At 37.4% G+C, this 14,725-nt stretch overlaps 1 protein-coding gene across 1 annotated transcript; it reads left to right on the forward strand.

The window, feature by feature from the left end:
- Positions 1 to 6,935: 6,935 nt before the first annotated feature.
- On the forward strand, positions 6,936 to 12,633 carry Sucnr1 (succinate receptor 1). Its single transcript, NM_032400.2, has 2 exons — positions 6,936 to 6,995; positions 11,123 to 12,633. The coding sequence occupies exons 1-2, from the start codon at positions 6,993 to 6,995 to the stop codon at positions 12,071 to 12,073; spliced, it is 954 nt and encodes a 317-aa protein (NP_115776.2). The 5' UTR covers positions 6,936 to 6,992; the 3' UTR covers positions 12,074 to 12,633.
- Positions 12,634 to 14,725: the final 2,092 nt, after the last annotated feature.

The following is a 14,725-nucleotide window of genomic DNA, read 5'->3' on the forward strand; positions in this document are numbered from 1 at the left end:
GTTTGTTGTTGTTGTTTGTTTGTTTTTTACTTCATCCAATGATTCCCTCATCACCCATTGAATGAGTCACATTAAAACAGCATTTCTCCTTTAGAGCAGCCCATAGCCTCCTTTTCTTAAGAACAAGTCCAACACTCTTTTATTCTGTAACACAAATTCTGTTAGGGAGTCCATCGATTTTATTAAGTGGGCTATGTTTCTTTTCAGTTCTACAATGTCCTCATCTATGGCTATTTTGGAGTTGTCACAGCTGGCTAGCACAGATATGTCAGTGTCTGCTCCCAACAGCCCCAGTCCAACCCCCATCATGACTGCCAAATTAATTGTAAGGGGCTTTCTTTTATGTTTCCTAGGCTCATTGTCCTTACCAAACAGTACTTTTGCTACCTCCTCATTAGCATGATAGGTGACTCTTGGTACTAGCCTCATGCCTAAGCTGGGATCCAACCACATAATACTTCCTAAATTTGGATGGTGGACCTGCTCAATTGGCCTGGCCTCATACATTGGACAGATTATCAGTTGAAACTGCATTCTTAATAGCTCTACAATGGAAGCATTCAGCATGTCTTTCAACTGTTGAATGGTTAAAATGAATATATACATACATATATATACACATATATATCTATATATTTTCAATCCTCAGAAATAAAAAGAAAGAAAGAAAAATAAATCAGCTAGCAATGTTACAACAGAACTGTATCCCCAGAGAATTACAAAGTCATAGAAGACTGCATTTCCATTCATAATTCATGGTTATTACAGCAATGAATGTTATATTACAAATATTTGAGGATAAGGGAAACTGAGGCATGGCCAGAATATAGAAGGCCAGCATGCTGGTCCTTGTGATGACAAATGTGCTGTGTTCTAAGAAAGACTATCAGGGAGGATAATGCCTTCCAGCTTTGCAGTGTTGGACCAGGGGGAGAGTAAAGGACACCTGTGATTTCTCTCAGTTGTTTCAATAACTTCACATGACACTTTAGGTATTGTCAATAAAGTAGTTAATACTAGAATATGACCAGAACACACACAAAAAGCAAAAATACATATATGAAACACATTTGTGAACAGTATTCATATTGTTTGCTGTTGAGATCTGAGTAGAAACTTTCGGGCCGATTAATCTTTTCTCTGTACTTACATTTCCTTCATGCCAAAATTTGTTTACCTTTTATGTTTATTCTTAATGTAGTTGTAGATGTTACATACTGGTTTGATTATTAAAAACAATACATGAGTTTTATTTCTTCAGAATTAAAATCCTACCATTTTATAAGTAATGTAAGACTTTGTTCTAAAGGAACACCAATAAGCAAGCTTTACAGCTATAAACATCAAATGTTATTAATTTCTTTAAAACATGGCATGCAAACCATAGTCAATAAAATGATATAAATTCTGGAAAAAAACTTTCCCATCTGTATTGATAAAACATAACGGTTATAAAATAAATGAAGAATACTGTGCTAAACTGACACTGTTATGGGAAAATAAGACATATACTTTGGAATTTACATATTTTACTAAAGGTATTATTTATTGGTTGGTAGTGACCTGCTTGCTCTTCTCATTTTCCATTGTACTAGGGCACAGTACAGAGCCAGCCTCAATACATACCCTGCATCAGCATGGCCCTGTGATGTTCTCATTTCTAAGTGTATTGCTTCTCTGTTCCTTGCCATGATCTCTTCCCTCCATTGATTCTATTCTTAATTCATAGAAGTGGAAAGTGTTAGAACATTCTCCCCTGCCTTCTCTTTATTACAAATCATCCAATAGGATAGGTTCCTGCCCTTCTTTATGTGTATGACTCGTCTCACCATTAAAAAAGGAGGCTTATGTAACCAACAGGAAATAGCACAGTTTCTTATTCAGTCCCAAATCCAGACACCACAAGAATAACTGTATGTAGCATTATAAGTTATCCCACAGCAATGTCCTGGATTCCTCTAAGTTGTGACCCTATAAGCCTAAAGTAAAGGTTATACTAAGCACAATGAGTGGACGTTAAACCAGTCATTCATTATTTAGACCATATAGATTGTGAATTTTTAAATAAAAATTTTAGACATGACAAACCCACAAAAGACACAGTAAGTGGGTCAACTATATTCAAACTCACCGGTTGTGAAAGTAAAAATAAAGTTGTTGTTGTTGTTGTTCTCCTCCTCCTCCTCTTCCTCCTCGTTGTTGTTACGACAGTTTTACAGAAAAGGTTCCATTCAATACACATTGAGAGGGTTGTATTTAATTGATAGGGATCTCTGGAGCACTACACTGAGAAAAATTCTGGCACAGTAGGCCAACCAGAAGCCAGACAAGTTGTGATGAGCATGGAACCAAGTGTAGAGAATGAGTCTGTATATCTCTGGTTTGCTATCTGTAACTCTGCCCAAATTTGCTTCATACACACAACAACTAAGGCTCAAGCGATGATGTCAGTTTTTCAAAGTCAAATACGAGATAATATTTAACCTATCAAGTAAAAATATGTCATATTGTCTAGTGGAGATTACAGGAATGACAGCCCTTTGATAGAGTGTTGTATAAACTCAATACTTTTACCATAGTTTATCACAGTTACCATGTTATAAACTAGCTAATGTGATATAGATGGGCTGAAAAAGGAAACTTCACACTTAACAAAAGCATTGACAATTTGGAAAAAAACAATCCTTAAGTAGAAAAAGACAATAAAAGTCCTTGGGGGTGACACAAAAGAAAATACTTGAACTCAGGCTTTGTGTGTAAGGGGAAACTTGCTGTTTGTCCTTCTGTACCTAAGTTACATCATTCGGTTTAATTGTTTTCTTTGAAGGTCAGTTTTTCTGTATAGCTTAGGAATACATCAATGTGCACAGGTGCCACATGTTCTTATCCACTCATTTGGTTGGCGGGCACATAGGTTGCTTTTCTTCTCTGGAGTTCACTGGGAACATACTGTGGCTGTTTTATACTGGCAACCTTCCTTCTGAACATGTTTACATACATCCACTTCTACTAGTGTCAGCCTTAGCGAAAGAAGCTTTTTTCATATTTTTTTACATTGAGCAGTTGTCAATGCAAAGTTTCATAACTGAACAAAGTCCTGAAAAAAAATTACTGTGGGTGCTCAGCTGTAAATGAGATACCTACATTAACCCCCTTGCCAAGCCTCAGGGATTATCCTAGGAGACTAAGCAGAAATTATGTAAGGAGAGATGGAAGAGTACTGTGAAATACTGCCTGTGGGCATGGCATGGCTGCTGTGCCCACAAACAAAGCAGCTGTAATCACCTCAATATGATCAAGACAAGTAGAATTCCACCGATGTAGAAGCTTATGAAACCTCACACCTAGCTGACTGGTAGTTGATAGTAGCTGGGAGAGAGACAGTCATTTGTTTTGTAGCATGTGGCCACTATAGGTTGTCCATATTCTGATTCATGACTCCACATTTATGCACACACAGATAACACTAATTGGGTGTAATGACATAGAGAAAATACGTGCTAGAGATTGGAAGGGGATTCATGGGAGGGTTCCATGAGGTGAATGGGGGAATATATTATCATAGTACATGATTAACATACATGAAATTCTCAAGAAATAGAAAAAAATTCCTTGAAGTTGGTTTTTATGCCCATGTGTACTCTTATTTGCCATGACTTGAATATGATAGATGAACAAGATTCGTCTTTGAATTAGTTGTTTAAAAGAAAGTAACTCTTGTTTTTTGTTTTGTTTTTTTGTTTTGTTTTGTTTTGTTTTTGTTTTTTGAGACAGGGTTTCTCTGTATAGTCCTAGCTGTCCTAGACTCATTCTGTAGACCAGGCTGGCCTCAAACTCAGAAATCTGCTTACCTCTGCCTCCCAAGTGCTGGGATTAAACATGTGTGCCACCACCACCTGGCTAAAAGAAAGTAACTCTTAAGCAACAAGTTTTTAATGTCTTATTTAGAAAAGAAAAGGATTTTGGGGCTCAGACTGAATTATGAATAGACTGCATTTCATGGTAATGTAAACTCATCTAGTAGTGCTGGTTTGGTGTCGGGAAACTGAAAGAGTATAGTCACAATCCACATGAACTTCTACTCTATTCCCTGTGTTGTGTGAGAGGAACTTCCTTGGAGTCCTTTGTGTCCTTAGCTTGATTCAACCCTTTTGTGTTTGCTGTGACTATTTCCCCTTAAGAATTTAAGATATTTCTTGGTATGAATGATTGTCCTCCCATTTCCTGGCTTGTGATTCAGTAAAAATTAGTGTGACCCTTAGGCCAGCTGCTTGTCCTCACAAACTGTTTTTGTAATAAAAGAATGCATCTTGTAAGCATGCCCAGAGGCCCTGCTAATAGGGCCTTCCCATAAACACTTCAGTGTTTTATCTTTGACTCTTGTTTATGTAAAGTGTTCTGTTTTGTAGAAACCTAATCATTAATTTTGATAAATAATAAATCTTGTAAACCATTGCTAACCTTAATATATTCTAAATTTTACTTGATTAGAGAAAAATTACATGAAATTGCTATATTCATGGTAAAAAGTATTCAGTGGTACCAATTTTACAATTTGCCCTAGCAGGTTCTTCTTTTCTATGAGAGGCAAATAAAGCCAAATCATGTTGAAGAGAAGAGGCCCAAAATTCTGGCACAGTCCTTAATCAGTTGTGCAATGTGTGCAATGTATGTAAGTTTTGTTGGGCCTCAGTTTCTTTAGCTGAAAATTAAGGTACTGACAGTTTGCTCTGAGCCACAATCATGTAACTCAACTAAGCTGATGTATGCCTGTACTTAGAGTGAAGTCCCTAAGGACCACAGTAGACACTGGGAAGCATTGCATTGCATTGAACTGCCATTTGTGCTCCCTCCTCTGTGTTTTTCTCTTGAGTTTCCTGCTGAGTGGATCTGATTTTACACAAACTTCTCTTGCACACCCTGCTCGCTGGACTTTCATATATTATTTTACATTGGACTGTGAATGTCAGGAACTTTGTGGAGTAGAGTCACTGGGCCCCTCTGAACAAGGAAATCGGCTTAGGCAAGTTTGTTTCACAGATCACACAGCTAGTAAAATGCAAATTCAGGACAAGGATTCAATGACCTTTTTTTTTTTTTACCGTGCTGCTTTTTGTAAGATTATTTTAATTTGTATTCCTGTGCCGAAACTAACAGCATTAAATTGAAGTACTCATATGGAAGGAAGTTTAATTTATTGAAAATGTCTGTAATAATTAATCTTTAGCAAGCAAGTATGACATATTATATTAGCCAACAGCTTGTTATGACTAATCCCCAGTGTATAGTATAATACACAGACTTCTATGTAGATATATGTATTTCCTGGGATTGTCACAAGTATCCCTACTTTACAGTTAAGAGAATTGAAAATTTGATGAGATCCAATGTGTTACATTGTTTCTATCAACAAAGAAAACAAAGTCAGAAGCTCTGCCCACTGAAATATTATAGGCTGAACAGAAATCACTTCCTGAGAGATGTGTGCTCTCTCTGGCAGAAGTGACAACATAATTTGCAAATCCAGCACAAGGGAAATGTTTGGTCCCTTGTTATAAAGTTAATACAAATTTAGAACAGGAATGTGACCATACAGTGTTCCATCAAGAATGCAGAGCTTATATTTGGGCCTGTGAGGGGGCCTGGAAGTGTGACAGTGACACTCGTCCTGCTGGACAGATTCTCCGTACCTCTGCTCTGTAACCCTGAATAAGGTGTCACGGTATGAAAGGAACAGCAGTCTATTTACTGTATCTGCCCTGGTACCAGTGGAGGGGTCCTGGGGAAGTGTGGCTCTTGGCAGGAAGCCCAAACTATCAGCTTGCAGTCCTGTGGGGGGGAAAAAGAGAAGTACCGACCACATTTTTGGCCATCAGGAAGTAGAGACAAGAAAGAGGAAACTCTGGGGAACTCCAGGTACCCACAAAGAGGGAATCACCATCTCCAGCCCCTCCTGCCATGGTGGTGGTCAGAACTTTCCTTTTTACATTGTAGAGGTCTATGAACTACAACTGGCCACTCTATACCTTGGAGAGGTCCATGAACCACAACTGGCTACTCTCCTCTCTTTCTGAAGACTGTACCCCAAAGTACTCTCTAGCCTCTTTTCCTCTACAAGTAGAAAATGCCTGTGATTGTATCTTAGTCGCTACCATGTACATACATCCTCAGTGTTATCCCCACCCTTCAGGTCAACCAATCCAGATTTTTGCTTGAATAAAAAACTGATGTAGCCTTGAGAAAAGGCCAGGTTTGTTTCTTATCTGGAATAATCAGTCTTCTGGATGCTGTTCAGAGCACTGACTGGGGAAAGTCTACTACTATCTCTTGAGCTTGTCATCTAAGATAATGCCTCTCTCCTTAATCCCTAGCCATCTGATGTACTTCTTTATGTTTCCTGAATTTAATCACAGAAAATAAAACGGATACTATCTAAAGTTCTAACAGCCTTTCAGCAGCACACTGACAAGGCTCAAATTCAGACTGCCGTCCAAGTACTCATGTCATAGTTCCCTCAGGATTTCTATGAAGCAGTTTAATTATTGTATGCTTAGTATAGAAGTCACCAAAGAAATGTGTAAAACAATGAAAAATGAGTTCAACTATATATATTAACCATAAAATGTTTGCTGTTCTCATTACCTAAATGTGCGTACACAGTTCCATGCACATACACATGGGAAGATAGAATGCTTCTATGTTGTTTTGGGAGTGTATCAACTAAATTTAAATTAGCTTGTCCTCAAATGTCTTTGTTAAAACTACTCTCTACAAAATGACTCATCTGTTGTGTGCCTTCGGCTTTTCAGGAGTTCCTCTGAATGACTTGGAGGTTTTTCTGAATAAATTATCCCTGCCTTTTGAATTATTAATCTTGGCTGCATAATATGCAAATCAGACTGCACTGGTCATGTCCAGCAACACAGCACTGGGTCAGAAGCTGTCTCCAGCTCCTGGCAGAGTTTTCTGTCGAGACAGAAGCCGACAGCAGAATGGTAAGGGACACTGCAGCTCATGTCTCTCGGTCACACCAAAGAAGACCAAGCTTTCTGCTTAGGGCTTCCTTTGGAAGGGTTCTGTGAGCTAAATGCTGCCTAGGGAACTGTTCTTCAGTAGATGTGAAGCAGCCAAAGGCAAACATATCTGACTTTCACATCTATTTCATGTGGCTCTAAATGCATTGATTTAATAGACAAAAATGTAGTGTGTTTTGCTTTAAAGGGCTCATTGTATTTGATAATGTCGCAACAAAGATAATTACAATTATTTGAAAAAGTGAAATTATTTAGAGAAAGGGAAAATAACTTGCGTCATGAAAAATTTAACCATGTAAATTAAAGAACTTATAGTAGAGTAAATTTTAAATCATTCCAAAATTTAAAATTTGCATCTATATTTGGCAAAATGTGATGATTTAAGAATAAGATTTACTAAAGGAACTGGTAAACTGCAGAGTGATTGTTATTCTACTCCCCAAACTATATAATCTATTCTCTAACTTATTAATGAAAAATGCAACTTGATACATACTGTAATGTTTGATGTTTGGGTGTAACTTGTGGAATACATAAAAGTGACGTAATTAACCAGAACCAAATACTTATATTTATATACACTCAAACACAGTTTATTTAAATTGTTTACTAATGAGAGAAACTTGTTGGAATATCTTCATACTTTACTTTCCAGTGACAGTTAAAATTTTTATTTTTTGTTAGGCTCTGTGCAATGGTCCAGGATATAGGAACAGAGTTTGTATTGGATTACCAGGTTTTTCATTAATGTATTTTTTCTTAATTTCTGGTAAAAACATGCATTATTTTTATGTTTAGAGAACTAATTTTATAAGGAATTTTCATCATTCCAAATTAAGAATGAGTAGTAGCAATTTTCTCATGTGGGTGTATTCAGTTTATATGTAGCTTATTAATTCTAACAGACTCTGTGACTGTGGGCTAGAAGCTAATAATGATTTCCTTTTAGTTACTAATGTGTTTTTTAAAGAAAGTTCTCGGTTAATGGTTCACCTCAGTAAGCCACTACATGTTGTCGCCATGTCTGTTGCCTATGAAGAGGACAGCTCCTGAAAAGTATAGGCTAGTGATGGTTCAGAGGACATGCCCCCCTTGAATTCAGAGTTTTGCCTAAAGGAGCACACCTTACTTCCCTAATTTGCATAATTATACCATAACAAAAGACACCCGGAGGTATGTATGTATGTGTGTATATATATATATATATATATATATATATATATATATATATATGTATATATACCTGAATATATATATATATGTATATATATACCTGAATTTGGAATACAATATTCTCAAAGTGTGTCCTTATGAAGTTGAATCAGCCTATAAGCCTATAAGTATTGGAGAGCCTAACACTATAAAACCATAATCTGATAATGTTTGGATATGAAAAGGGATTTAAAAATAAACCAAGTTGAAAACATATTAAATGAATAGATTATAAGACGTCATGAAAAGCAAAATCTCATTTTAACAAACAAATTTCAGCAATATTAAAGCATAAAAATAATAGGATTAATTGATTTAAACATTTTTCCCTGATTTTTTGTTATTTGTACCCACACTGTACTTTATAATTAATATGTATTTCATCCACACACCTTTTGTTTTTGTTTGTTTAATTACTTCTTGTACTTTTACGATTATATTATAATTACATTATTTTCCCCTTCTTTTTTTTCCCTCTCTCTCGATTCTCCTATATACCCTTCCTTGGTCACTTTTTAATGTATGGCCTCTTTTTGCATTACTTGTTCTTACAGGCATATATGAACACATATATTTATAAACACAACCTCCTAATTTGGTGTAATATTATTTACAAAACAACTTCCACACCTAAGGCTCAGGGAACACTGTGTAGAAGAGGGCAGAAAGCTTGTAAGAGCTGGGTGTCTCCTGAGAAACTGTGTCTCCTCGTCATGTCAGAAGCTACATCCATAAAATTTCACCAACATGACTTCCTAAACTGGTCTGAACAAGGGCAGTAACAATAGCCATGCTAGAGAAGACAGGGAATGGACCACGAGGTCTCAACCCTAAACAAAGAATCACAGTCAACTATGGAATGCTGAGAGTGGGAGAAATAGTCTCTCCCAGAGAAGCACACAATAACTATTTACCCAGTACCACATAGTCAACCTAAAAAGGACATGTTTAAAGTGTTTTGTCCTGGTGGTGTTTGTGTGTTTGTTTGTTTTTAAAGCAAGAGTCACTGTAGGACAAGCAAGGCAAAGGTACAGGTCTTAATTCAGTGATGTTGGAAGTCCATCCCATGGTGGTCAATTTCACTTCCTAGGTAAATTCCTGTGTTGTAGGAATCCAGCTGAGCACAAGCAAATGAGCACCCACACATTTATTTCACTCTGCTCTTGACTGTGGATGTGATGTGGATAGCTTTCTCAAGCTCCCACCATCATGACTTCCATGCTATGATAGACTGTAACCTGGAACAGTGAACTACACTAAACTCTCCCTAACATACTTTTGTCAGGCGTTTTACTCCAGTAGAAACAGACCCAGAGCAGTTGGGTGTATGACCTCAGCAAGGGCTAAGTGTGGATATTATGCTCTCAAAACTCATATGCTGAGACTTAATTCATCATATGGAATGTCAGAACCTGAATGAAAGTTGTGTCACAGCTTTGCCCTCATGAATCGAATCCTACTCTGGTAAAGGGGGATGAAGAGCGTGACTCCTCAACACTAAATCTGGAGTACTTTCCTGTGTAACAAAGAAAAATAGTTTTATCGTTTCTAGATAAACCACTGTAGGATATATTGCTAAAACTAAGATATTGAAGCTTGAAAACTTCAGAGAAATCGTTTCTCATAGTGATTCTACTAGTCCCTAATTTTCATTAGTATTCGAATGAATCAACTCCTAGACACCGGTGAGCACAAGATTTGGTTACACCCTTAGCTTTAAAACATGGTGTTCATCATTATTATTCCTAAGGTTTTCAGTCCTGTTTTAAAGTTTAAGACATTATATTTTAAAGTGGTGTGATATGTTCTATGTTTAATAAAATAAAAAAATCTTTAGCCATACACCACAAAATAAAAGTTATTCAAAACAACAATTGTATTCAACAACCTTACTTCCTTTCCTAGGTTAGAGTTCAAGACAGTTTAACTCATCAGAATTTGTAGGGATCTGTGGCTGGCCATGAAGATACAAAGGTGAATTAGCATCTTCTCCTGACTTTACTACTTTCTCTCACATATTTGCTGATTATTAAGCCTTCTTCTTCCTTCTACAATGAGTTTTGGGCCATGGTTTTCCTGTATTTGGACACAAATTTTCTTCAGGCAGAGATGCATGGCTTTCCTTAATTTCCTAGACAGGTAGCCACACATCCTCCATCCCAAAACTCTCTCACGGTTGTATTACATTTATTTAGTTAGTTAGTAATCTAGGTAGGTAGCTATTTATTTATTTATTTATTTATTTATTTATTTATTTATTTTAGTGTGTGTGAGAGTGCAAGTGTGTCCAAGCATGTGTGTTGTACATATGAGGAGGTGCAAGTGTGCAGTTCAGAGAACAAACTATAAGCATCACTTCACCACTTCCAATGTTTTAATTATTACTTGCTTTTATTCACATCTATAATATAGCACCCTGTATATTTTTTCTTGATTCTTCTTAGAGATAGTTCATGGCCTCACATAAGTCACTTGCTTTATTCTATGCTGTCTGTCACAACCAGCTACAAGACTACAACGTGAAGTTATCAATGAAGCCTTGTTGAAATAATGTATTCACACACACACATATATAATGTGGGTACATGCATTCAATGTATTAATGTGTATAAAATAGGCATTTTTTGAGAGAGGGTCTCAGCATATAGTCATAACTTGTCTGAAATTGTCTCTGTAGATAGGTTGTCCTGGAACTCATAGAGATCTGCTTGTCTCTGGTTCTCCAGCCCTCGTATTGAAGGTCCATGCCATCAAGTATGACAAGCACATTCTTTATCAACCCTCCCCAGTTAAGTTTTAGGTTTTCCGTGACTGTTCTACCATTTGTTCTTGCTCACAATCTAATGTTTGATCTTATATTTTCCCCTTTGCCTTAGGCACAGAATTTATCTTGTGAGAATTGGTTGGCAACAGAGGCTATCTTGAATAAGTACTACCTCTCTGCATTTTATGCAATCGAGTTCATTTTTGGACTGCTTGGGAATGTCACTGTGGTGTTTGGCTACCTCTTCTGCATGAAGAACTGGAACAGCAGCAATGTCTATCTTTTTAACCTTTCCATCTCTGACTTTGCTTTCCTGTGCACCCTTCCCATCCTGATAAAGAGTTATGCCAATGATAAGGGGACCTATGGAGATGTTCTCTGTATAAGCAACCGATATGTGCTTCACACCAACCTCTACACCAGCATCCTCTTCCTCACTTTCATTAGCATGGACCGATATCTGCTCATGAAGTACCCTTTCCGAGAACACTTTCTACAAAAGAAGGAATTTGCCATTTTAATCTCGCTGGCTGTCTGGGCCTTAGTGACCTTAGAAGTTCTACCCATGCTCACTTTCATCAATTCTGTCCCAAAAGAAGAGGGCAGTAACTGCATCGACTATGCAAGTTCTGGAAACCCTGAACACAATCTCATTTACAGCCTCTGCCTGACTTTGTTGGGCTTCCTAATTCCTCTCTCTGTGATGTGCTTCTTCTACTACAAGATGGTAGTCTTCTTAAAGAGGAGGAGCCAGCAGCAAGCAACTGCCCTGCCACTGGACAAACCCCAACGCCTGGTGGTCCTGGCAGTTGTGATCTTCTCTATACTCTTCACACCCTATCATATCATGCGCAATTTGAGGATCGCCTCACGCCTGGATAGTTGGCCACAAGGATGTACACAGAAGGCCATCAAATCTATATACACACTGACACGGCCTCTGGCCTTTCTGAACAGTGCCATCAATCCCATCTTCTACTTCCTCATGGGAGACCATTACAGAGAGATGCTGATTAGTAAGTTCAGACAATACTTCAAGTCCCTTACATCCTTCAGGACATGAGCTGCTGGATGCAGGTCTTCACTCAGCCAAAATGAGACACTTGATAAACAGTGCTGTGCAGTTGAGTTTTAACTAAGTAAACCACCATTTCTAGGCTTTAGCTTTCCACCATCCTCCAACCCCCAGGGCTGGAGTACAAGCTGGGTCCACATGAATCAGAAGGCAGCTCTCTGTTCTGATTTTAGGTTATACCCAGAGTATGGAAAAAATAAGGCATGAGAAAGCATTGACATCTTCACTTAAGAACTGAACAAAAGAGAACAAATATTGTCAATGTTTGGACACTTAGGATCTGAAATCTTGGAAATTTTAAGACCTCTTTTTCTATCAGTGTAAAAGGAATACAAGATAGCTAGTTGCAAATGCTGAATGCATTTCATCATTGGTCAGGTCGATAAGCGTGTTTCTGAAATAGTCTTATTTTTATTCTTGTAATATTAAAATTTATGTGAAAAATGAATATAATTCAATGTACAACATTAGATTTTCTATTTGAAAATTATATTTCTTGAAAAAATAACTGCTGTGCCTAAATAAATCAATATAATTAGTTTCTCTGTATTTATCATTGATTGTGATTCATCTGTATTATTAGATGAGCTATAGCAAAACCAATATTAGTTTAGGTTAGTAGAATATACAGTGTTAAGCAAAGGAAATTGGTATATTCTAATTTGGTTGTCAGGAAAGTCGCCCATGATTAAATTCCACAGGATCTTTACTCAAATACTGAAAAAAAATATGCTGAAGATGGGTTCATAAGTTCCACCATTACTGAACTCAAAAGTTGTTAGAAACTCATAGCAAAATATAGCACCCTAAAATGAGTCCATTGTTTCTCTGATGGTTGTGCTGCCTAAAATTTTGATGTCACAATCCGATGCCCAGTGCATGGACAGAGAGTAAAAGTCACCTATATTTGCATCTCCTTTAAACACTGAACTTTAAAACACATCACTGGGGCTAAAGCTTAATAGTTAAGAGCACTGGTCTTAACTATTGCTCTTGCAGAGGTTTAGGCTCAGTTCTCGGCATTCCAACTGACGAACACCTGGTAACTTCATAACAGTTCCTATCATTCCAGCTCCATGGAGTTAGAGGCCCCAGTCTGGACTCCTGGAGAACTTGAAAGCATGTGGTACACACACAATCAAGCAGGCACACACATATAAATTGAGTAAATCATAAAAATAAAATAAAAATATTAATATCAGAAACTAGCAAATAAGTGGCAAGAAAAAATTAACTCCAAGTTCGTTGGATCATTTTCCTGAGAGAGTCTGGCTCCCATGTTAAAAGACACAAGTATTTTGAAAGTATGGGAATGCTTGTTAGCTCCGTTTCTGTCTGAGTATTTTCTCTCTACTTAGATTTATACTCATTTTTTGATGTGTCGTCGCTCTTGAAACCTTTTATATAATTTTTCATGTGTTGTCAGGCATTTTTGTACGAAATGTCACTAAATTTTATTCACTAAACCATTAGCAAAATCATTTGTTCCCCTAGAAGAAAATAAGCTTAAACAGATAAGGTAACTCCCATACCAGCTTGAATTTGAAGTAAGTGAAAAAAAAAACAACAAACTCATGGTCATACTTTATCTTGTCCATTTTTATTTCTAAGTTACCTGTCTATTCAATTTGCCTGCTTTATTCCCTCATAGAAGTTTTGAAACCAGTTCCTGCAATTACTTTCAGGAAAAAAAAATTTAAAAAGACAAAGTTGCTTTTTCACTATTGTTTTGGAAGAATGTGTGCTTAGCCTGCATGAGGTCCTAAAATAGATCCCAACACACAGACAGACACAGACACTCACCACACACACACACACACACACACACACACACACACACACACACACATACACACACCATACACACATAGACACACACCACACACAAGCAAAGACACATACAGACACACACAGAGACACACCACATACACATAAAGAGACATGCACACACCCATACCACACACACTATTGAAGACAAATTTTGCCTCCTCATAACCTCCCATTTCCTTATTACAAGCCTACCCAAGAAAAAATAATTTTGCTCCCCAAATTACTTTTTTTAAATTATTTGTACCAAAACTACTTACCTCTTCAAATGTTCTTACTAAGGGACTCTCTTTTTCAAGAAATACAAGGCACCCAGAAAGGAATTATTGCCTGAATTTCAAGGAGAGTTGAAATTCCTTTCTTTCTCAGATTCTTATTTTTTAATATGAAACATTTAAAATAGTGCCCTATTCATTGCCATAGGCAGGCAGGAAAACCGGCTGAGATGGGCATGCAGACCAAACACAGAAATGATGAGGAGCAATGAGAAGGGCTTGTCAGACTTGTCAGACTAAGTCCAGCCTTGTACATTCACCCTGGCAATGGAGTACAGCATGTTCTCTTTCCAGCCTCTCCCCTGTCAAATAACATGGGCAGGAGATATAGTCAGTCCTTCCGTTAGGAATGTGAGTATTGAGAATGTCAAGTCAGGCGCAACAACACAACATGTGACGATGGATAAAAACCAAATCTGTTTTCACTCAGACCTCCCTACCATTCTAGGATAATCTTCCATTTGGGTCTATTCCAATGTAAGAGACCTGGGAACCATTAGTGCCTGGGGTGTCTCAGCTGCAATGTCTCTGACTAGAT

This window comes from Mus musculus, chromosome 3 (assembly GCF_000001635.26).
Source record: "Mus musculus strain C57BL/6J chromosome 3, GRCm38.p6 C57BL/6J".
NCBI classification, from domain to species: domain Eukaryota; kingdom Metazoa; phylum Chordata; class Mammalia; order Rodentia; family Muridae; genus Mus; species Mus musculus.